Source organism: Phodopus roborovskii, unplaced genomic scaffold, assembly GCF_943737965.1.
Source record: "Phodopus roborovskii unplaced genomic scaffold, PHOROB, whole genome shotgun sequence".
Classification (NCBI taxonomy): domain Eukaryota; kingdom Metazoa; phylum Chordata; class Mammalia; order Rodentia; family Cricetidae; genus Phodopus; species Phodopus roborovskii.
Window position 1 is genome coordinate 757540 of NW_026126597.1, and position 23851 is coordinate 781390.

Below are 23851 nucleotides of genomic sequence, written 5' to 3' on the forward strand. Positions count from 1 at the left end.
CAAGTCTCAGAAAGAGACAGCAAATGCTCTTAAGCACAGATCCAGCTCTCCAGCCCCCAGGGATGAGACCTTGAGTCATCCTCCATGATGGGTGGGTTTTACAGTGATGCTGTGTCCTTGAAGTCACGGAGTCACACACGCTCTTGCATGTAACCCTCATCCATGCCTTTGTAAATACTCACTAAGCACATTTACCAACTAGACTAGTGTTGGTGGGTACGTCTGAGGAGCTGCAGTCAGCAATGGATTGTATGGAACAAACTCCACCAGAAAACAAAGTTATGATGGATGCATCCTGGATAGCCAAAGCCATGGGCAGATTGTCTCCAGAATGCCCCTTGCCACGGTGTGATTACATATGTATTGTGTGATTTTTCTTGGGAAAATCTCACTCCTCACTGGACAATTTACTTGCTGATCATAATGAAGATGTATTTTATAAGAGCAATGATGAGATGATTAGTTAGATCTATTATTTAATGAGACTTTCTGAGTTAGCCTAAAAGATACAGATGGTTAGGACAGTTAAGATGATCAGGGACAAGACTTAGATTATTCTTCCAATTGTTCCAATAAGAGATACAAAGAAGGCAAACATGGGCTAGAAGTCACTTTCTCTTTTGTTAGATGTGAGATTTGCAGAGAATGGAAAATAAGAACAAGGAGGTTTCCTGCATTGTAGACCCATGGATTCTGCCTGTGGGGAAACAGGCTGATGGTTATAGAAAACAATCATGTCCCTACACCCAAGGTTAGGGCTGAGGTCCCTTGGTCATGTCACTTATAGAATTAACCACGGGCTGTAAGGATGGAAAAATACAGCCTAATTCTCCAATGACCCCAGGAAGCTAGAAGTTTAAACCTTAAATTCCAGACCCTGCCCTCAGCCAGTAAATAGGTAAAAGGCCACATTCTTTGCTGTACTCACAGGGCCTGTGAGCTTTGTTGCCCTACCCAGGAACCAGAGAGAATTCAAACCTCCAGGGCTACAGAAAACTGATTGGTCTATAAAGTGCGGGCTTGGATGGTTTAAATTGGTTGGTCTGTATTGCATGGGCTCTGGATGCTATGAGATGATTGGTTTAAGATGCAGGGGCTTTGTTGTAATCCTATAAAAGCTGTCTTACTTCCGCCCTCGTGGTCCTTAGTCCTCTGCCCCAGCTTGGCGCATGACTGTGGACCCCAGTGCACTTGGAATATAAAAGACCTCATGCTTTTACATCAAGACCGCTTCTCATGAGTGATTGGGGGGGGGGCGCCTTTCCTGAGTTGGGGCGTGAGAGTCCACGCTCTGTGGGTCTTTCAGGGCTCTGGTTGTAAAAAGAAATTAAACAACCCTACTTTGTGTACAGGAAAGTAGATGACTGGCTGATCCACTTGTTTAAAGTTTCTCTAGAGTAGAATTAAGAATAGAAATCTGCTACCCTGAAACTGCAAACAGATGCCTGCCAGTGCAGAAACAGCTGGTTTAGCTTGCTTCAAACTTTGCTAACCGGTAATAAAAGAATCATTGCTTTGGGGTGAAGATGTTATGGGGGGAAAGCTGATAAAAAGAACAATGTGCCAGGAGGTGGTGGCTGTGGCCTTTAATCCCAGCACTGGGGGGGGGGGGGGAGCAGTCAGAGGCAGGCGGATCTCTGTGAGTTTGAGACCAGCCTGGTTAGTTTAACTGCTTGTGGGCTTCTAAGGAAAACATGTAATTGTGATCTTAATGTGATTTTGTCTCATGTAAAGATTTTAATTTTTTTTTGTTAGAAATACGTAACTTGTGGTAATCTTTTCTTATGTAGAAATTTTTGTCTTAAGCGTAATAAAAGGGATAAGGGAAAAATGTAAGGCTAAAAAACAGGGCATCTGGAAGAGAGAAAAAGAAAACCAAGAACTAAACCTTGACCCTCAGGGGGAAAAAACCCGCCACAGTTCCCTTCAGCTTCTCTAAGCTGCTGAAAGTTGGTCTCCCTGCAGCAGACTAGGGTGGAACCCGTTCTTTGATCTGTCATCAGCACCCTCTTTGCAATAAAAGACATTCATCACATTCACACAACTGTGCAACCCAGTGGAGTGTTCCTGAGTCAAAGGTGGCACCCATGGCCCAGGCAACCACGAAGTAGCCAGGACTCTGCTCTTTCTGGAGCACACTCCAGTCTGCGGCAGCATTGACATTTTGAATGGCTGGCTTTATATTCCTGTGACAAAGGCAAAGGTAGGGCTGAAAATCGCCCCAGGCTACTGAAGACCAGTTGTGAAAGAGTCTAATTTTCTATGAGGCAGAATATTCAGGCTGGGAGCCTAAGTCCCCCAGGACCCTGGCCACATGGAGTCATGACACCAAGTCCCTGGGTTCACACCACCCTTCTTTATTGCTGGTAAGTGAGAATCCTCTTCTCCATTGAGATCTAGGCCTCACTGGTGGCTCTGTTGGCATGTGTCTGCATACAACGGCAGCATGGCAGGGAATACTCTTCCTATATCTTCACAGTCCAGCAGGAAATATCTGTTCCCTTGGACCCTTCCTGGTATTTCAATCTGAGCTGTCTGGGGTGGGAGATAACAGAACAATATAACTAGGTGGTCAACACATCTCAGGCAAGATGAAAGAGATGGGAAACAGCTGCAGACATGAACATGGAGCTAGGGAGACTCAGCATCCCTCAGAATCCCCTCTGACACAGGTCAGGAAGGCCCATTTGCCCTAAGGGTTATTCAAGGGACTTGGCATGGGAGGTCTTCTGGGCCCAGGACTTTGGGACCCTGGGGAAGGGAGAAGAAGAACATGCTACTGCCCACAGCCCAGAGCCTGTGTGTTTTATGTGAGTCTAGGCTGAAACACCCTGTCATCTGTTTTTAGTTCCCAAGCGAGGGGACCAGAGTGCAGATCCATAAATCCCAGCTCTCACCCTCCTCATCCCCACCTACCTGGTAGCAGAGTACTCTGTTCCCTGAACTCTGAGTGTCCGTATTGTGTCATCTGATCCAACTGGTGGATCCCAGATGATACCCTGGTAAAACCGACCTGAGATAAAAGGGTAGGTCAGTGAGGGATACAGACAGCGAGGGCGGTGGGGACATTGTGCAAGGAAACGGCCTGAGCTCAGTCAGAGGCAGTTTCTAAGGGCAAGTGGAGTACCGAGTTCCCCATAAGTGCGGTTGGAGAAGTGTTGAGTGTCATGCACAAGGAGCATCAGTCCCTTCTGAGGCTCATCCATGGGCACGAGGGCAATGTCCACTCTGTCTGGGCCACTGAGCCGTAGGAGTCCCATCTTGTCCATGGTCATCTTCAAGCTGCAGAGAAATCCCAAACCCTGAGCAGGAAGGAAGAGACACCTGTGTGGAGCCTCAGTAGGCAGGACAAAAGTGTTGAGGGGGTGGGTGGGGGTGGGGGCTCTCCTCTCGACCAGGAAGTCATTGTGTGGCCTCTGGCAGAGAATCCCTTAAATCTCCTAGGCTCGGCTTTGTCACTGGGAGAATAGCACCAAGGTGAGCTTAACGATGCCTGATTTTTATCGCACCATTCATAAAACAGAATTATAATTTCTTCCCTCTGGTTTTAAATTTGGTTTCTCACAAATGAATTTTATACGCTTTTATTGGGGGTGATGGGTAACAGTCATTGTCAGTTTGATCAGACTGAGAAACACCTGGAATATTAGTAAAATTCATCTCTGGATGTATCTAAAGGGATATTTCTGGAGGTTAAAGGAAGACCCATTCTGAACATGGACCACACTATCTCAAAAACTGGGGCTTGGATGGAATAAAAGGGAGAAAGTTCTTTCTTGTGGGCATTCTCTGCCCTGGGCTGTTGTGCTGGAGCTACTCTGTTCTCCATGCACTCCTGCCTGATGGACTGGAACCTCTGATGTGCAAAGAGTAAATCCTCCCTCCCTTAAGATATTCCCTGGAGTTTCTGCTCTCACAGCAGCAGCAGAGTCTCATACACCTGCCCTGATCCCTATGTTTTTATAGCTGGTGCCACGGTTTTAGATGACTAATGTTAAACAATGCATTTTCACATGTGTAGGGGAAGTCTTTTCTCATTCTGTCTCATCAAGTAGAGGAAGAACCTGCTGTTCCTCTTTATTGTTGAGATTAAAAGGTGTCACTATGCTTACCTTGAAAGAAAACCATACCCTTTATTAAAATTAAAACCTTCCTTTTTAATTAGACAAAAAGAGAGAAATGCTGTGGGGTAATCCTTTTGTTCACTGCAAAGATTTGTCACTCAAATTTGTTTACTAAAAAGCTGATTGGCTGGTAGCCAGGCAGGAAGTATAGATGGGACAAACCAAACTAAGGATGCTGGGATGAAGAAGGGCAGAGTCAGGGGAGATGCTAGCAGACACAGAGAACACAGGGCATGTAGAAAACGAGGCAACAAGCCATGGGCCACAGGATAGAGAGGCTACTAACAAGCCTGAGCTATTATTGGCTGAGAATTTATAGTTGACATTAAGTTTCTGTGTTGGTTATTTGGGAACTGGCAATCAGGAAAGAAATGTCCATCTACAAAGGGCATTCCAACACAGGTCTGGAATTCCCACATAAAATCTAATTAAAAAAAAAAAAGAATTCTAAACACACAGAAACAGAACCAAGAGCAATTTCCTAGTCTCTCATGCTGGCTGCAGTATAGGGACCTGTCTCCTGGCTGCTGCCTATGGGCTTCAGCCACCAGTGTACCATGAGATAAGCCAAGTGGCAAATTCTTGCAGTCTCTCATGCTGGCTTCAGTACAGAAAAGCATTCCCCAGTTTAAAGGCAGAAAAAGGTTACAGATATACAGTAAATACAGATTCAGATGAGGGAGACCTCTGAATGGGTTATAGTAGGTTTAAAAATATACACAGGCTTGAGCGAGAGAGGAGAGAAAGAGTACAGTCTCAGACAAAAAATTACAGTTTTAAAATAAGGTAAAGTCCTTAAAAAAGGACTAGAGTAATAAAAATACAATAAGCCATGTAAAGATAGAAAATACAGAGTCTGGATACTGTATGCTATTGTGTTGTCTTTGGATTTTTTTGACTGCTGTGAAAGGAGCCATAGCTGCTAAAACACATTCAATTATGAAAGCTGCTAAATTAAACCAACCTCCACATTGTGACACTGGGAGGACCTCAGGTGAGCACACTGGATTTTCTGTGTGTTTGCTTACTTGTCAAATGTGAACAAGGCCCTGCTAAAGGCCTGGCAAGATGGAAACACACAGGACCCTTTGCTTGGGAAAAGATAGGCTGTGGAGTAGCTGGAAACACAGAGGGCATAGTGCAAAGGGTCTTCAGCCTCCTGTGACTCAGCAAACTAGAGAGCTGTCTTCAAAAAGCCTACAGTGGGACCGTGATGCTCCCCAGAATCACGGTTTGCCTCCATTTCCTACTAGCTTCCAAACATGTGATATCAGGTAAACAAACAGCTCTATCCCTGCCAAAGCTTCAGATAGGTTGATGACTGATTTTAATTGTCATTTTGATGGGGTGTGAAATACTTAGGAGATCATAAAGAAATATTTTTGAGTGTGTTCATAAAGGCATGTTAGATAGCAACTCATCAGGGAAGATTGACCTGAATATAGGTAGCAACATACAATAGGGTAGGGGCCCAGAGGGGCAAAAAAAAAAAAAAAACCAGGAAAAAAACGTTTGCTAGACAGGCATGTGCTCCTTTGCTTTCTCTACCTCTTAGCTCCTTCTCACACTTCCCACTGTCATGATCTGCCTCTCCATGCCCATGGACTTCCTTTCCATGGGTCCCCCAGGCCTCTGACCGAGTCTGGAGGAGTCTATCTAGTGATTCCTAAGAGAAAAAAAAAAAGACTTGAAGAATCGTATGGCTTATGAACACAGGATTGGCTCCAAAGCTAGATCCAAACCACAGCATATTTCCATGGTCTACTGACCTAGGTTAGTGATGAGGTCCAGGTCCCAGGACAATGCTTCCAGGACATTAGGAATTTACCCATTCTACCAGGAGTGCAGCCCACTATAGGGGACTCATAACCAACCATTTCATCTGTGGCCCCTGGCCACCCCTTATCACCAGCATCACAGTCGGTACAGCCTGAGAGGCCACATACACCTGGAACCCCACCCTGGGACTTACCCAGGTAATACAAAGAACAGTGTCTGCTTCCATTTGTACTCAGAGTTTTTTCGGTCCCGTGTCACCACCAAGCGTTCAGGGGTTGCGTGGATATGCAGGTGAGGCTTCTGGATGTTCACTTTGATCCATGAGAACCCGCCTTTCCCATACTCACCAGCAACAAAAAGCCCTAAGAAGACCAGACCAGAGAGTTCAGAGTCAATTCTGAGTAATGGCCTGAGAGGGGGCTCCCTGACTATGTCTTTCTGGGCACTGGAGCAGAAGGGTCACTCTTCAGTCCACTGAGCAATACTTCCTCCCCAGGTTTGGCTTTTCTCCTTTTTCTTCCCCATTTTTGAGACAAGATCTCACCTAGCAGCCCAGGCTGGCCTACACACTCACTACGTGGACCAAGTGGCTCTCAGAGGAATGAAGGAGTTGTGACTGTCCCAGAGTACTTAGGTCAGCACAAACATTGATGACTGCTGTATAGCCCTGTGCCTGCCAGGACACTTCGGCTTGATCAGTGAGATCATTCCAGGATTAGTGAGTGGGAATCTGGCTCCCCTCCTCCGTACTGAGACACTGGGCACCTGTGTTCCTCAGCTCTGGCTCCTCTGCCTGGGACACCCTTACCCTTTTCTTGGCTCATCTGACAATCCTGGGTGACCCTGAGGAGCTCCTGGTGAAAGGGACATGGGCCCACGATGGGTACCTTGCTGTGGTTAGGGGTAAGTCATATGTCTGGGGTCTGATTTCTATGTGGATACCTGGGATTTAGCCCTTACCCTGCTCAGGGTCTTCAAACAGCTTCAAAGCCTCCCTAGAACGTATATCCACACAGAGCTGGTCCACACTGGATCCAGGAAGCGGCAAGATGATAGGAAAATGCTGGGATTGGGCTGAAATAGCCAGGACACAGTTCCTGGGTCAGCAAGCGTCTAGGGGGGCAAGGGTGAGGTGGGGTGCTGGAAGGGGACTAATTACCTGGCTGTGGGAGTTCATCCGGAATGGTGCTGTCTAAAAGAAGGGAGAAAAGGTCTGGGTTCCGGTAGTTTCTTTCTGGGAAAAAGGGCATTGTGGGTGGAGTAGTGGTGGGTGACTGTGGCTAGGGCTCTTTCCACTCAAACATGTAGAATACTGTGTAACAGGTTATAGAGACCCAAGGCTCCCCTTATCTCCAGGGCTCCCTGATTTCCAGTATCTCCCAGAGCTGCTGCGGGAGTTCTGGCTTGGGTGTCTTATGCTTGTGTTTGTTTCCGGTGCTGGGAAGCAGATCCAGGGACTTGCACACTCCAGGCAAACGGTCTATTCCCGAGCTACATCCCTAACCCCAGTACCTTTATCTGTTTTCTTTGTGCTTTGTAACACAGCTTGACTTGAAACCACAGGAGCTGCTGTTGCTGAGGTGAGTGTGAGCACAGGAACAGGCATGGAGATGAAGGGAGAGGTGGTTAGGACACACGGCCTGCTGCACCTACAGGGCCCCTGCCCTTCTTGTCCATGGAGCTCAGCCCCACAGGGCAGGGGAGAGGTAAGATCAGTCTGACTGAGTCTGACTTCACACAGGGCATGGGAAGCAGCACAAGGGGCGGTCGTTGACTTTACAAATGGGGAAGGCTTCCTTTTCCATCACAGGGAGCGGAGCTTCAGAGAAAACAAAGGATGCAGAGGACAAAAGCCTGGTGTCCGTTAACTGGTGGGGAAAGAATTGACCATGGTGGTCCAAAGAGCCTTGCAACGAGTCCTCCTGGGCTCCAGGGTTCACCAGGGAGGGAACCCTGTCAAGGCTTGTGGGAGGGCAACCTAGGGACAGAGCAAGAGCCAGGGCACACAACACATGCCTGACACAAAATGCTGCAGACAAGGCAAAGGGGAGGCTGGCTGAGGGGTGGAAAAGCAAGGGTAGCTATTGGAAATGACACTCACCCCAGCCCTGGGTCCTGTCTCTGCTTTAGGACCTGCTTTCTTTGCAGTTGTCCTTGCCTAGCCTGTGGTTGCTTTCTCTCCCTCTATGGGTCAGAGTGACAGAGAGGAAGGCCATTGTAGGTCAGAAAGGAAGGGGGCTCACATAAGTGAGGCTGGTCTGGTATCCTTCCCATTAAACGATTCAGGCTGGGATTGAAGCCAACAAAGCTAGCAGTAAGGTAAAGATCACCAGGGGGTCCACGAAGTCCAGGAAATTTGTGTTCTCTAAGTGCAGTGCCAGCATCATCCAGTTTTGGGTCCTTGCGGAACTTAGTTCCTACTTTAAAAACATTGACATGAGCAGTGTTCTCACAGAGAATGTCCTGGGTCCCTATAGCCAGGACTAGGAACCTTATGCCAGGAGTAGGGTACAGAGAAGGCACATAGCCTCTGTTTCCCTGCTGGAGAGCCTCCCCTAGCCAGGAGAACTTTTCCCCTGGACTGTGCCACTTAAATTACCCTGATTATTAAATCCCTTTCTCTAGGTCAAGCAAGGTTCTAGATGGCCAACTTCTAATTAAACACACCTGATCTGCTACCAGTCACGTGAACTAGGTAGGCTAGGCACTATCCTTCTACAGCCAAGCGCAGAGCCCAGCCTATATCCTGCCACAGTCCTACAAACCTCCCCTTTCTATCCCTTCTTCCATTGTAACCTGCTGGTTGGAGCGGTCCAGGTCTTCTGGCACGAGACTTGAAAAAATGGGCTTGACCTGAAAGACAGTGAGACTTGTGTTTACTCCTCGAAGCCAGCTCTCTAGAGCCCCATCTGGACAGGGGCTGTGTACCAAGAGTCCAGGTCAAGACCTGAGGGGCAGCTAGTATTTGAGTGAGCAAGTGACTAAGCAAACTATGAGTTTGGTCAGATAACACCAGCTCCTGGCCACAGGGAGAGCACACTGGCGACTGCACAGAGGCCAGCTTTTGAGCTATTGGGCCCTTACCTCTTAAGACACTCCTTAGTCCATTATCTGTACAAAGCAAAAGAAAAGGAAAGGGAGGTATTATGGGGTGGTTTTGCCAATTCGAAATGCTTATGTTTAAACTTGCTTCCCCAGCTACAGACTACAGGTGCATGCAGCGAATCTCGGGGCCTGCAAGACCCGTTCTCAGTTTCCTCCTCAGTGGCCTGAGATGGGGCTCCCTGGGTATCTGGGAGTCTGTGGATGGTAGGGGCTTGGTCATAAGGCGGTGGAGCATCAAGACCCAGGGTCACACTCACCAGCTTCCACTGGCTTCCCAGCAACTTGAAATTGTTCTTGGCCTTCAGGTTTGGTGACCACCATATGTGTAAGAGGAGTGACAAAACTGTATTTGAGTGACAAATTCAGAGCTTGGGACTCAAGGGCCTTTAACTCATCACCTGATGCTGAGACCCTGCGGGTTGAAGACGTAAGAGCTTAGGAGGCCCCTGAGTATCTTGGCTGTCTCCCTCCCACTGGCCCCTTGGGAGAATGTGGAGTTGGGAGAATGTCATACTTGGTAGATAACCTGTACCAACTGTACCTGCCCCACCACCCAAAGTTTTATTGATATCATGTGAAGCCCACTGCAGTGGCTCACAAGGCTCAGGGTCACTCACATCTGTTCCAGCTGTTGGTGTATGGTTAGTAATGCCCAGAGTCTCTCCATGAAGTTGTGAAAGATGTACTTGGGGCTCTGGAACTCCTCCTCCTTTTGGGCTACTCTGGCTTCCGTTTGGAAGGTGATGTTCTGCTTATGCTGAAAAGGGGAATCAACCCAAGGGAGAGAGGGAGGGGGGTCTGATGTCTACAGCTGAGCAGGATTGAGAGTTCTAATGAATTAGAACCCTGCCTGGGACTGGGGCCAGGCCAGGGCATGGAGCAACTACGAGGGCTTCATTCCTTTTGAGTATTGTGTGGGTAGGGAGGGAATTCAGGAGTATGAGGGTCTCCCACAGATCATCTGCGGTAAAAGGGAGGCGGGGAGAAATGTTAGCAGCTGTCCAGGCATAGGGAGACAGCTGCATAGCCAGGAGCTTGGGTCAGCTGACCTTTCATAAGAAGGGAGACAACTTCTAGGCCAGTGCAGAAGGAAGGCATCTCAGACACAGCATGGAACAGAAAGAGTCCCCTTCCCCCAAACACAGGGAAAAGGAAAAGAAAGAGAAGGCTTCCTGAGCAGTCAGCAGTAGAGATGGGACTAGAACTTCAGAACTGCAGCAAGCTGCTAGCTCCACAGTGCCCCTCTGCTGGGGCTGGCCTCTGTGTGAGGAAAACAGGAAATCTGTACCTCCCTCCATTTGGCTGCTTTCTTCCCAGGGAAAAGGTGGTCATGGTCTTAGCCTGGTTAAGCTTGGAGCCTAGGAAATGGTTCTGAGAGCAGAGGTGCCCCAAGCCCTTTTTATCAGAAGGACAGCCTTGTGTAAGCCCTGTGTAAGCTTCTGCCCATCCTGCTGGTATTGGCCTCTCCCAGACTCTTACCCAGGGCCTGGCTTGCCAAAGCTTTGGTACATGAAGACCATAAGCATGAGTTCGAATGGACGAACATTTGCATGGGCTAACCCAAGAACTGAGCATGGTGGCACCAGCCTGTGGGTCTAGCTACTCAGGAGGCTGACATGGGGGGGTTAGAAAGCCAAGGCCTGTCTGGGCTACAGGGTGAGTTCAAGGCCGTCTTGGGGAACTTACCAAGGTCTTGTCTCAAAATAAAAAGTAAAAAGAGGAACAGGGATATAGCTTAATGGTAGGATAATTTGCTTGGGGCCCTAGATTCAATTCCCAGTACTAAAAGAAAAGAAACGTGTAAGCAACCCCATCCCTTAGGTTTGACATCTGAGTCATGTTTGTGTTTACAAGGGGCCAGTATTCCTTAGTAACTCTATGAAGCAGTCATGTGAGTTAGACACATTTGTAATCAGGAGGAAAGTGATGCACTAGGAGCTTAAGCAATTTCCTTACTTCTCACCTATGGAAGGTGATGGAGCTTGGTTTAAAGATGGGTTGTTTGTTTGGCCACATAGTCTTTAGGAACAGTCCTACCACTTGGCTGCGTCTAAGACAAGGCTCTGTGTCCCCCATACTTGATGGGAGATGTCATTCTATAAATATGTTTCTCTTATTGGTTAAAAAACTCTGTTGGCCAATAGGAAAGCAAGATATGTGGGACCAGGAGACTGGGAGATTCTGGGAGAGGTAATAGAAAGAGAGTCAAGATGTAGGATGTGAGAAAAGAGGTCTAGACCTTCTCTCCAGTAAGATAAGACCATGTGGAAACACTTAGATTGATAGAAATGGGTTAATATTTAAGACAGAGCTAGCCAATAAGAAGCTCTAGCCATTGGCCAACAGCTTTATAACCAATAGAGTCTCTCCGTGTTATTTTGGGACTGATGTGCCTCTGGGACCAGGCTGGCAACAAACTGCTTGTAACACATATCCATTGTCATTCTCTGCAGACAAGGTGCCTTGCAGGCATACGAGCCTAACAGCCCTTCCTCACTTCTAGGTTCAGCCCCATTCCTACTTATCACTCGATCTTAGCAGGCTGAAGGCCTGGGTACGTGCTGTCAGGAACAGTCTAGGCTGTCTTTCCACTTGTTTACAAGTTGTCTGTCCTAGAAGGGTAAGGAGGGTTGGCCTTATTTACCGCTGCAGCCCTCAACCTAAAGACTCTGTTTTTTTTTTTTTTTTATTTATCTGTGAGATGGCATGCTGAACCTCCAGCACCCAGGGGCAGAGAAGTCTGAGCAAGGTTGGGGTTCTATGAGATGCCTAGTCCTTGGTCTACTCACATTTTTCTCTGTCTACCCACACCCTCAAAGGCCTAGCATGAGGAGAAAAGGAACTGGCACTAGGAAGGAACACCTGCTATCACTGTACGAGCAAGGGGAGGCAAGCGGCAGCGGGCAGAGCCAGTCTTCAGTCCCTGCATGTGCTAGGTTCTCTTGTGAGCATCACTACATTGTTTTATTGGAGTGATACCATGAACCCATGCAGCTGGGGCTGGTGTCCTTCAGGAAAACCCTTTGACACTCACTCAGGATCAGTCAGCTGGGACTTGAGCCCAGTCCCTCTGGCTGCAAATGAGGAGGCTGCCCAGGTGACCCCAGCTACCCCTTGGCTCCAGGATGATTGAGCCACACTCACCATCTGCCCACTGATTTTGGCTGAGAGGACATCAAGACCCTGGTCCTGGAGCTTCCCAGCCACCACCATCTCTGAGCCCTTAAAGTGGTGTCGGAAGTTGTCCTGCGTGACCACCTCCACGGCATTACTGGGGTATTCAAAGGCCACCGACAACAGCAGCGGGTTGGCTACTTCGTGGTAGAAGTCCTATGGGGTGGCATAATATGTCACAAAGGGCAGGCAAACAGGGTCTTCCTGACTGTCTGTATCCCACCTTGGACTGAACTGGTACCTGGAGCTGCAGTGCAGAGTCTGAGTCCTCATAGATGCGCCGGGCCAGGCCACCATTGTCCTGTGCCAGCTTCTCCAGGAAAGAATAGTGGACATCAAAACCAAAGCCCAAGCAAAAGAGGCTGTACTGGTCGTTGATGGCTTCCTGTACATTCTTCCGGATATTTGCGGGATTGGTCTCCCCTAGACTCATGAATTTGGGGAGAGGACGAGAATGGAATCATTTGCTCAATGGATGTTTCTGAACCAAAGGGGTCTCGAGGACTCTCCTTCTCTCTGCCCCAGGTTTCATAGCCCGCCTGGAAACAGTTCCAGCCTTGTTCCATGTCTAGCATGCCCCCAGAATGCCACTGCGTCCTCACCTTCAGTGGGTTCACCGTCCGTGAGCAGGATAATAAGGGAGACACTCCCCGAGGGCAGTAGCTCAGCCTGGTTGCTGCTATCTAGCAGTTTCACAGCCAATAGCATTGCATCGTTGATGTTGGTCCCTGAAGGGCTCATAGTCAGGGTTGATCCCAGTTAGTGATCATGGAAGTCCCCAGCCTCCCACGATGCAGAGACACTCACCTCCTTGAGCACGGATCTTGGAAGCATACTCTGTGGCCCTTTTCAAGTTCTCTTCTGAGGCTTCCACCAGATATGATGCCCATTGGGTTGCTTCCCAATTGAACACAATGAGGTTGAACTGGTCTTTGGGGCTGAGGTCATTCAAGATCTTGATTAGGGCTTCTCGAGTCTAATGGGGGGGGGGGGTGAGAAGACAAGGCAGGTGACTCAGAGGAGCTCAAAGGTGTGTGGTCCTGGTATCTCGGATGGGCTCATGGAGTATGCTTTGGGCCAGACTTGGTCCTAGGAAGCCCCCACCCAGGATGCCGTAACAGGTCAGGCTAATGATGATCCCAGTGTTCAGGAGACCTACCTGCTGGATTTTCTTGCCTGACATAGATCCACTTTTATCAATGACAAAGATCACATTCTTGGGCATTGTAGGAAGATCCTCAGGGGCGAAGTGGTGCACAAAGTAGCCGTTCTCAATCTGTGGCCAGAGTAAGAGCGCACCCAGGTGACCAGAACTTTAAGCCTTGCCATACTTCTGCCAGACCACTGCATCCCAAACCCCTGGTTCCTGTGTTCCCCTTTTATGACTCCTCTCCAACCCCAGCTCCTTAGGTCTCTGAAATCCCCACCACTTTTCAAAGCTCAGCCTCTTGTTGGCAGAAGACGTCCATGTTCATGTATAGCCCTAGAAGTCTCTCCACAACTTTGTCCCCTGTTTTAGTATTTGAAGCAGCTTATACTAAAAGACATGACGAACCCAATATCCATCAAGAGGGAATGCTGGGAAAGCAGGGAGTAAAAGGGAGCACAAATGCTGAACACAGCTGCTGGACTTGCATATTCGACTGAGCTAGGAGCCTCTGGGTGACAACCTCAGTGAGAAGGCCCACAAAGCACTTCTTTGCAGAGAGAAACTTTTCCTGCCTCCAGAAAGGGAATAGTATTCATGGTCACCACAGCTGAACTGCCTATCTTCTGTGTGAGCCAGCCCCTAGTGCACACTATGAAGGAGGGGCCATCATTTTCCTGTTCCAGACTCTGAGGTTTCGCTGCCTTGCCTGGAGTCCACCCACCTGAATGGAGCCCCCAGAGACAGACCGGTCCACATCATAGCGGACGATGAAGTTCCCATCCAGGACTGTGTCCTGCTCATTTTGAGACTTTTGTTGCTGGGAAAGTGTTGGCTTGAACCGGATATGTGCCTGGAGGAGCAATCAGAGCTGATGCTGGAGGAGCAGTGAGGCCAACATCCCCTTCTATGTGCACACTGAGAAATCAGATTCCATATGCAACCATGAGTGAACATTCTAGGGGATGTGTGTTCTGAGCCGAAAGGGGATTGCTTCCATTTGGTGTGCGCGTGAGGACATGTTCTGGGGACATGTAAGCATCTGGGCTCAGGACAATCCAGTTATCTCTTTTGAGGACCCTCCCACCAGTCTACCCTCCAAGCTTGTCCCCCTGTAAACCTAAGCTCCTACAAGAGGCCCACTGGCCCTCTCCAGGTCTTGCTATCCTGTCTTCTTGGCACTGGCATGGATACAGATCTCAGAAGCCTTCCCAGCTCAGAGAACTTCCAACTGTTTGGGAATCTAGACCATAGTCGGCTGGACTAAAGACTGGCCCTGGGGTGTCCTCACTTGGTGGTCATAGCAGGCCCACCTTGGTCTTGTTCTGTGAGGTGGTAAGGGCGTCTGCCAGCTCCTGGGTCATGAAGGTACTCTCTGTCTCCAGCAATCTGATACCCTGAGGCTCGAAGATGTGGATATCCATCTGTAAGCAAGCAAGATATGGGTCACCAGGGGACCCATGAGGTAGGCTGTGCCCCCAGGAAGCTAGGCGGCAAGGAGAGGTTGCCTTAGCTGGGAAGGAACATCTAGAGGGCTTCCTGGAGAGGGCGGTGCAGGTACCTGAAGGTGCTTGACCAGCTGCTGTGGCTTCACTTTGAGGAGTAGCTCATATGTTCCCAGTCGCCGTCTGAGCAGTTCCTGGTATACCAGTTCAAAGGTAATCTTGGCATTAGGGGCCACAGTGACTGACACTTCGAACTGCTCTGTCTGTCTCCCAGCGGTCCTGGAGGATATGAACAAGAACCCACTGGGTCAGGTAGGGGATGGCTGCTGGAGGGGAGCATGGCTAAAGGCCAAGGTAGGGACATCTCTACGTGGATGCACCCTTTCCCACAGGCTCACTTGACGAGGCCAGCGCTCTCTCCGCGGCTTACTGCTGCACTGTACTGCTCCTGGGCTGCAGCCTTGTCTTGGACAATCCCTGGGTAAGTCACACCATCGATGACCCTAGGTAGGGAGGAGAACAGCTAAGAACCTTTTTAGAAGGGCCTTTCTAGAATCTGGGGAGCTTCTTTATGTGACCCCTGTCTTTGTTTGTCTAAGGGCACTGCCTTTATCATGCACTTACTGTGTAGAAGGCTTTATGTTCAACACTGTGAGAGGCTTTCAGCTGCCCTGAGACATACACGGTGTTAGCACACGTGGATTCTACTGCAGGGACAGGGCAGAAGTTTGCAGAGGAGGCTAAACTTAGCCCACATTCCGAGCTGCCCCATGACCCTTGCGAACTATTCTGATGCTCGAGAACAACACAATAATGAATTGTTTTTTACCCAGCCCTGAATCTACCTCTTGTGGGGCCAGACTTGAGCAAGAGGGAGACACAGGGATGCAAGCTGTGATCCAATTCTCTGCAGCTTCTTCCTCACCCCTCCTGCTTAGGATGGGTGTTTGCAGGGAGCCTGGCATCTTTGGAAGCAGGTTTTGGCTCCTAGTGGTGGAAGCAAGCTTCTAGCTGTCATCCTTTTAGGTTGAGAAGGAACTGCTAGGGCCATTTTTCTGCACAGAAAGTGGCTGTTTCTGGCATTCTTTGTGGGGTGAATAGGGACCAGAAAATGAATACCATTCGTTCTGGGAGTGGTGTGCAGAGAGGGGGTGGTGGGAAGGCACCTAGCTAAGTACACAGAACAGGCACATTTCTCTCACTTCTCTGGTCATGGTGCAACTCTGGGTCAGAATGGGGATGAACAGGAAGTCAGGCTCCTTCTGTTTGATGGAAAGTTCATAGTTTCTCCAGATGCTCTGCTGAGATTCCTGGCCAGGGCAGGGGACAGGGAAACCTGCCCTGCATTTCTGTGTCTCAGGCAGTGGAAAGATCTGGGGGTCCACTGGCCTAGGCTCCAGGGTCAGGAAACAGAAACTGTTCTAGGATGGGGGTGGGTGGGGAGAAAGGGAGGAGCCAACCATAGGGAACCTAGCCCCTCCCCTGCAATTTCCCAGAAATACCCACCCTAGCCTTCGCTCTCACTCTCCTCCACCTCAATGTACCCTCCCTCTCCAGGAGGCCAGGGCCAAGCCTGGATTTTCCCCAAGTTTAATAAACATTGCAAAATAGATCAGGGCGGGGGTGTGCAGGAAGGCAGAGGGCAAGTAAGGACTCCTGCCAGCTCAGAGTCCTTCTGGCATCTTCTGAGGAAACAGATCTGCCTGCCCTGTGCAGCGACTAAGAAGACCCCAGGAGTTAGGGCTTATATTTGCCCAGCTGGAATCTGATTTTGGTGACTTCCTGGGCCTAGCTCTGGCCTGGAGTTGTGCTAAGCTTGTACTTCTCAAAGGCAGAGATTCCAAGATGCTGTGGTTTTGGCCTGCCACCTTGCAGTATTTAGTGAGGAGGCTGAATAACAGACAGGAGGGAGGGACAGAATTCTCACAGGGCTTCATAACATCCCTGTTCCCTGTGAGGCTGACAGGTGGAGTAGTGCCCCAAGGAACCAGCTTCTGGAACGACGTTTCAGGCCCAAACAGATGGAGTTGCAGGGCTGGGTTGTGGATTGGAAGAGGTAGAAGCCACCTACATGGAGAAGTTGGTGATGAAGGCTTTCCTGGGTAGCTCTATTTGGAAGGTAGCTTCTTGAACAGAGTTGGCTCTGTTGACCACCCGGCTGGTAACCACAGTATGGGCAAATCGGGAAGACACTTGGGAGTCCACTGTGAGGCTGTAGATATCGATGCCATTCTGGACAAGTGAAGGGGAAGAGGCAGGGCTTCAACAGTAGGCTTTGACTCTGGTCACAGACAAACTCCACCCATCCTCTGACACAGATACTGACCAGGCTGAACCCTGTCAGACATTTCTCATGTGAACATCTGTCTGAAGTCAGAGGCAGCTGTGGACCTCATTACCCATAAGACAGCACCATAAAGCAGGACTCCAGAGCCCCCATGGGAAATAGCAAGCACATGGGGTTAGGTTAATAGTTCAAGTCTGGCAGGATCACACTTGGACAGAGGTGAGAGGTCTGGAGTCAGGGACCTTGTGTCCAGGCTGAGCTCTGGCTAGTAAAAGGGCGGTGAACAAGCTCTTTGATTTTTGGAAATTCTGAGCTTCATGAAAACAGGTCGCTAAGGAGTGACAACATTCTTCATCCATTTTGCCTGCCGTGGATCCTCTGTGTCCCAACCACTCCACAGGGCTACTAGATGCTGGCAATTCCTTAAGAAAGGATATGACCACACATACAGCCCTATGCTCCCCTACCTGCTCCGTGTGTCATGCTACACACACACTGTTCAGATACTCATGGTCACCTGCCCTAGTTTAGCACAGAGGGACAGACAGCACGACTTATTAGCAAGGCTAAATGTCAGCTCTGCACCAAGTGTGGCACTGAAGGCTTCCTAGGCATTATGGGCTTGACTCTCAGCCAGCACAGCTGAGTTGGTTATATTATTACTCTCTTTCAGACGAGGAAACTGACAGACAGAACATATAAATAATTCCCAGAAGCCACTCATCCAGGACAGGAGAGCTGGGCTTGTACAGCCACACTCTGATCTACTTGGCACTGTCAGCCTCAAGGGGCAATTGGCTAGACTTTCCTTCATCTATAAAGCAGCAAGCATAGGATCACTCCTTATGTTAAGTGAAGAATCTGTAAGGATCTCTGGGTAGTGCCTGGTGAATAGTCAGCACCATGTCTTTGCACACACACCAACCTGCACACACCCAGAGGCCCTCTCTGGCTTCCCAGATGTGTTTACTCATTCCCTAGCTCACACCGCATGCACAGGCATACAAAGAGGCACCTATGGGTACTGTTACCTTTTTGGCAGTGGTGGTCTGAAGCACAGCCAGCAGCGAGGGCAGGACCAGCACAATGTTCCACATGTGGGCAGGGGCTGGGCTCTTCATTGGTCTTCAGTTGCTTGCCAGGCTGCTTCTGAACCTGAGAGCAGGTGGGGTATAAATTGGTAACTTGCTGGGTGTTCTGCCCCTACTGGCGCAAGTTCTGGGAAATAGGGGTTTCCAAGCCAAAAATCCCAGAGGCCTCAGATAAGGAGACAAATGACCTATGTCCAGTAAACTTTGCTGACAACAGGACATACTCTGAGGAAAGGTAGGCTCAGGTTGGAGCTGGGTATTCGCTTCCCTTCTGCAAGCTCCAAATTTCCAGGAATCTCAACCTCACACAAGCCATCCTCCATGCTTTGTAGTCTCAGAGGCACCCAACAATCAGGCCAGTCTGCTCTTCATGAGTCTAGCCTGGGAGGAAATAGCAGCTTCACTAGGAAGACTGGGCCTGGAAAGGATACCCCACATGGCTTCCTGGAAGAGATAGACATGTCCAGGGTCCCAGAGACATCGAGAGGACTAGAGGTGTCTGAAGACACCAACATGGATGCTGGCCCAGGAGCCTCTGCCCATCTGGTTCAAGGTTGCTGTTTGGGTCCTATTACTGTAAATGGACTTTAGGTTCAAGCCAAGCAGACCCCCAAAAAGTTCTGCCATTTGACAACACCCAAGAGCTGTAAAGATGCATATCCTGAACCCAGAACTGTGATGCTGGACAGTCTCCGCAGGAAGGTGGGACACAAAAGAGCTGGTTGCACATGGTTCCTAAGAGTTGTAGAGTTGTGTACAGGTAGTGTGGTGGCCTGATTCTGTCGCAGCAGGACCATGAGAGTGTTAAGTACTGCTAGTGGTTTTTCTCAATATGTCCTTGATATAGTTGAAGTACTGTTTTATATAACAAGCCATGGTGATATGAACCAACACTGGGACTTGGTGAAGCTGGTGTTGATGTGCTTTTGTGGCTCTGGATAGGGCCACTCCTGGGTCTATGGATATGAAAGAGTGGCCAGCTGCTGGTGTGCTATCACCAGCAGCTGGCTAAAGGCTGGTGATGTCTGGCCCTGGACAGGGTACCATAGACTTTGAAACAATTTCTATTGCTTCCATTAAAACCTTCCCTTTCCTTGCAAGGCTGTGGCCAGAGGTCACTTCGGTGCACCTGCTCACCCTCTTGGCCCTGGATGGGACACAGGGGGCACAGCTCTTCTGGGAAGAACTTTCTTAAGAGGTCCAATGAGCAAATATAGGCTCTGTTCCCACAGAAGGTTTGCTCCTCTGGGACACAGGAATAGGCCAGTCTGGAGCCAGAGCTACATAAGGCCAGGCTGGCTAGGACATGCAAAACATCCTGAAAAAGTTCAACCTGCTCAGGGCACACAAGAGGCTTCCCAGGAGCAGTGGTCCATGAGCCAGGCCCTGCTTTCAGAAGGAGCCATTCTTAGCCTGCCTGTGGTCTTGCCATCCCATCAGGCAGGCTTTCAGTCTCCTCAAACTGACACAGCACACACAGGACACAGGTCTGAAGAGGTCACACATAGCTAGGAACCTGGTGTCTCACACCCCAGACAACACTCTTGGGTGGTGGAGTCCAGGAAACTCACTGACACTGGACAGAGGAACCACACCTACTTTTGACTTTGAGGTGGGGACATTCAGTAAAGCATCAGTCTAACATAGGTGCAATGGGATGGGCATTGAGGACCTTGGAACATCTCAGTGGCTTCCATGGCAGGCAGAGGGAGCTAGGCTCCTAAGATGGAGAAGTGTCACTGTGACATGCTTTATGGACTAGGCATCAACTCAACTCTCCTGTTGCATATGATGGGAAACCAGAGGCTAGTTTTAAAACTTTTATTTCAGAGGCCAGAAAAAGGTGACAGAGTAAATGGTTGTGAGCCACCATGTGGATACTGGGAATGGAACTGGGGTCCTCTGCAGAAACATCAAGTATTCCTAACTGTGGTACTATCTCTCCAGCCCTGAAATGGAGGATTAGAAAGAACAGAAGCTGGGTGTAGTGATGCATACCTTTAATCCCAGCACTGGAGGTAGAGGCAGGGGGATCTCGGTAAGTTCAAGGCCAGCCTGGTCTACAGAATAAGTTCCAGGACAGCCAGGACTGTTACACAGAGAAACCCTGTGTGTGTGTGTGTGTGTGTGTGTGTGTGTGTGTGTGTGCGCGCGCGCGCGTGTGTGTGTGTGTGTGTGAGAGAGAGAGAGAGAGGGAGGGAGGGAGAGAGAGAGGGAGGGAGAGGTCTACAGTCATCAGGTTTGAACCATATCTAAGGCTTTTTCTAGTACATCTCAAACACCCTGAAAGCACACACATTATTCACCGGATGTATTATATCTCCATAGTTCCTCTTTCTCAGCAGTTAGTAGCCATGGCCACTGACCAGCTGGCACCTTCCCAAGGTTGGAGCCACCCTCTTTATTGGTGTTTCCAAGGTGCTGGGAAAGAAGGGCTGGGTTGTGGGGAGTCATGATGATCTGGAGTCTGGAGGCAGCAGGGGAAAGGCATCTTCCAGCATTAAAAAAAAAAAAAAAAAGCTCGTGGGAAAGGCTCCCGTGTCCTGGTGTTTGGAGTGGTGCAGTGTGCACTTCTCAGCCAAAGACGCTCTTGGCAGGTCCCTCTTTGGGCTTCTCAAAGACTGTTTCGGTACCTGTGCGATTTCGGCTGAACACAGATGGGGCAGCTGAGCCTGCTTGCTCTGTAGGTAAGAGATACGAGAGTGGCATCAGGCAATGGTTAAGGCTCTTTATGCAGGCCCAGAAACCCTCAACACCTCTCAGCTACCCCTGGGAGACACATCTCCAACCCCACCACATGCCCTGGAGTATACTCACCACAGTCCCGCATGACCTGGTATGTCTTAGACTTGATCTCCTGGTTCTTGGCCAGGTTCCCTCGGGCCCCCTTCAAGTCTTCTTCCTTCACAGGGGGGCGCTTCTTCTTGATGGGGTCTTCAGGGCTGCCAACCTTGGGAGGCCCAGAGTCTCACATTTCGAGGCCTTGAGGTGAGCCCCTCCAACTGTGGCAGGCTCCCAGATCATTGACCTCAGTCAAGTCAAAGCCCACTCCTTTCCCAGCCCCTGAAAGTCCTCTGCCCTCTTGGTCTGGCTTGGAGGTCTCGTCTTTGGCCCATAGACAGAGAGCTCCTGGGGGTGGTGGCCACTGCATCTTCATACTGGCCTGTCTGTCTAGCCAAATTCAGGGCAGGGTATAAGGGGCAGATAGCAGAGGGGGAATGGATGGACTTCAAGACTGAGCAGCCCTAGGGAGTCTGTTGAGTCCTAAAACCTGTTTACTGGGGAGCAGAGTCCCATAAGGACCACCCCGTTTCCCCAAACCAAACACTGGTATTTTCCATTATTGTGTTTGGAATGGGGACAGCCACGGAGCAAGCAGCAAAGGACAATGTGCTGTTCTGTCTGCCCCTGTAGAGCCGGGAAAGCCAGACTGCTTATCCAGCCCCTCAACCCCAGGCGCCTGTGAGGCTGACACCTTAGTCCTTCTTAAGCCCTGCAGGCAGCTGCAGGGTTTCCCTCACTGGCCTGGGCTGAGCTCCCAGGGGAGCCAGGGAGACATGGGCCTGCTCAGAGACACACCCTGCTAGGGAAGCAGAAGGACACAGAACTGTGACCTATAGGTACAGCCACCCTCCCCCGCCCTTCCTCCAGATTACAAATGCATACAACTGGACACATTAAGCTATCAAAGCCTGCTCCCCCATACTCATACAAAAGCACACACAGTTCTAAGTAAGTCCTCCCCAATCCCCAACACCTCACAAGTCCTGGGACCACCAAGGCCATTCACCAGAGCCTGGGGACCCAGGGTGTCCTTTTCCAGGCCAGTCTCCCAGGGCTGCAGTGCCGCCTGTTGGGCTGGGCTTTTAGTTCAAAGCAGATACCACCAGTCCGTGTCCAGCCTTGCCTCTCCCAACTCCCTTGGCACCAGCTGGCCCCCACTGGGCCTTCTTACCTCAGACATGGTAGATGCCCAGCAAGTTCTCTCTCTGTAGGTAACTCTGGCAGGCAGTAGCCACAGGAGGAGAACTGTGTGAAGCCCAACCCTCAGGAACTTATATAGCCTGCTTGTCTGTCCTGGCAGTCACTCCCCTGCTTTGGAAGCTCCGATGATTCAGATCCACACAGCCACTAGCTGGCGTTTATTCTTGGAGATGATGGGCAGCGGCCCTGGCGAGAGTAGACAGCTGGGGGTACCCGTGCTTTTGGAACAGCTGCTCAATTTGCAGGTGGAAGGTACTGGTACTGTGTCCAGAGTGTGTTTATGAATGTGAACCCTGCAATGTGTGTGACGTCTGGGCGGGCTGACTGCAAGAATGCATCCCAGTGACAGGGTGGAAGGGGAAATCTCTGAACCAGGGTGGATGCTCTGAGCTTGTTTGTCTTTCTCTTCTACCCCTGAATTCCAGCGGAAATAGCTTTCCCATCTTGGCACACTGACAGGGCAGAAACTTCCTATCTGCTGCTTGGAAGCGGTTCTCAGGGTGAGCACAGATGATTCTCAGTGAGCAGCCACCACTGTTCACAGCAGAGACACCAAGGCTGAGGAGGTGCTGGGAAGCTGGTGTGTTGCACTTGCTGATGCTCTGGTCCTCTACCCTACCAGACCTGGGGCAAGTTTAGTAAAGGGACAAAGTAAGGCAGGGTATGGGCCCAGGAAAGACCGGGAGGAGACCATGCTTGCTGGTGAAGGTCTAGAGAGGGCTGCTGCCCAAGATGGGAACTGGATAGCTAAAGCACTGTTCTTTAGGGAGAGAGCAATGTCCACTTCAGATTTTAAGCTGTAGGGAAAAGGAAGGACAAGGCTCCCTTGGAAAGCCCTTTAGTACTCCCAATAGCCTCATCTTTGCATGCAAAGATCACCCCGGGAACACGTGGGGACCCTAAGCCTGAGGTGGGCAGTGGTAGATGTGGGTCAGAGTTCGGTCTTTTGTTAGACCTATCTCAGCTTCCTCCAGGCTACAAGGGACATTATTCTTACCCTGAAGGTTCCAGGCAGATGAATTCCAACCAGGTACTAACATACAGTTATCCTAAATATCACTGCATGGCTGTTGTACCTCAAACTCCACCCCAGCCTCTGCTCTCTGGTCCTGCTTCCTGGCAGGTCAATGCCGGCACTACCAGGTCTAGGTTGGAATAAGTGTTGATCTGAGCAACACCAGTGGCTCCAAAGAGAAGCCAGGCAGACCATGCCTTGTGAGGAGTGCCCACAGCTAGTTCTGTCCTCATGGACAAGGATATGGAATGTTCACCTCAACCCCACCCCCCACCCCCCAGCAGGTAAACTGGCTTAGATGCTCATCAGCAAGGAAGATGGCTAGATGATGTTTGGTTTCTTTTCTTGCAGATTTGGCCCCTTAGCTGCCAGAAGGTATCAGAAGGTTTATTAGCCCCCTGAGCTATTTCAGTTCCAGAGGACACAATCAATGACCACAAAAGTAATTGTTTCTTTCTTCTTCTTTTTTTAAATTAGTAAGATGTGAAACTTTATTGTAAGCCAATTTACAATATAAGTACGCCATCTTCCCCGCCATCTAAAAAATGTGTTTCTGTGACTCAGTGCCACTGATTAAACTCTCCACAGGACAGGCAGCTGAAATGGGGACAGTTTTCTTCACATAGGTCTGACTTCTAATAAATCCTATGGAAAGAAAAATTAAAAACCAAACCAGGCAGCCAACCAACCAGTCCACTCT

At 49.7% G+C, this 23851-nt stretch overlaps 2 protein-coding genes across 3 annotated transcripts in view; both read right to left on the reverse strand.

Annotated features, from left to right (window-relative positions):
* Positions 1-2325: 2325 nt before the first annotated feature.
* Positions 2326-18252, reverse strand: Itih4 (inter-alpha-trypsin inhibitor heavy chain 4). Of its 2 annotated transcripts, none has more exons than XM_051204769.1 (23): positions 18093-18252; positions 16846-17006; positions 15173-15277; positions 14891-15053; positions 14643-14753; positions 14054-14182; positions 13342-13458; positions 12990-13158; positions 12785-12910; positions 12424-12605; positions 12153-12338; positions 9626-9765; positions 9266-9420; positions 8988-9014; positions 8700-8756; positions 8147-8320; positions 7416-7478; positions 7063-7095; positions 6864-6977; positions 6097-6265; positions 3128-3282; positions 2917-3013; positions 2326-2535 (listed from the first exon to the last, which is right to left on the reverse strand). In XM_051204769.1, the coding sequence occupies exons 1-23, from the start codon at positions 18180-18182 to the stop codon at positions 2466-2468; spliced, it is 2793 nt and encodes a 930-aa protein (XP_051060726.1). In that variant the 5' UTR covers positions 18183-18252; the 3' UTR covers positions 2326-2465. The 2 variants fall into 2 exon arrangements, with proteins under 2 accessions (XP_051060726.1, XP_051060725.1); XM_051204768.1 differs by having other exon boundaries at positions 8147-8323.
* A 2079-nt stretch (positions 18253-20331) lies between these two features.
* LOC127236823 (store-operated calcium entry regulator STIMATE) overlaps positions 20332-23851 on the reverse strand; it is a 49679-nt gene continuing 46159 nt past the window's right edge. Inside the window, exons 9-10 of the mRNA XM_051204664.1 lie at positions 20970-21102; positions 20332-20833 (exon numbers count right to left, since the gene is read on the reverse strand). Of these exons, the coding sequence (XP_051060621.1) occupies positions 20727-20833; positions 20970-21102 (240 nt within the window). The 3' untranslated portion in view covers positions 20332-20726. The remainder of the gene's footprint in view (positions 20834-20969; positions 21103-23851) is intronic.

What these genes read in the sequence shown, in the direction of transcription:
- Itih4 (XM_051204768.1), bottom strand. Translation starts at nt 18,182, where the DNA reads ATGAAGAGCCCAGCCCCTGCCCACATGTGGAACATTGTGCTGGTCCTG. An exon ending in ACTAAGGAGTGTCTTAAGAG is followed by an intron (nt 8,757 to 8,987) that starts GTAAGGGCCCAA and finishes ACTGTCTTTCAG; the next exon opens with GTCAAGCCCATTTTTTCAAG. An exon ending in CACAAAGAAAACAGATAAAG is followed by an intron (nt 7,096 to 7,415) that starts GTACTGGGGTTA and finishes CCCTTCTTTTAG; the next exon opens with ACAGCACCATTCCGGATGAA.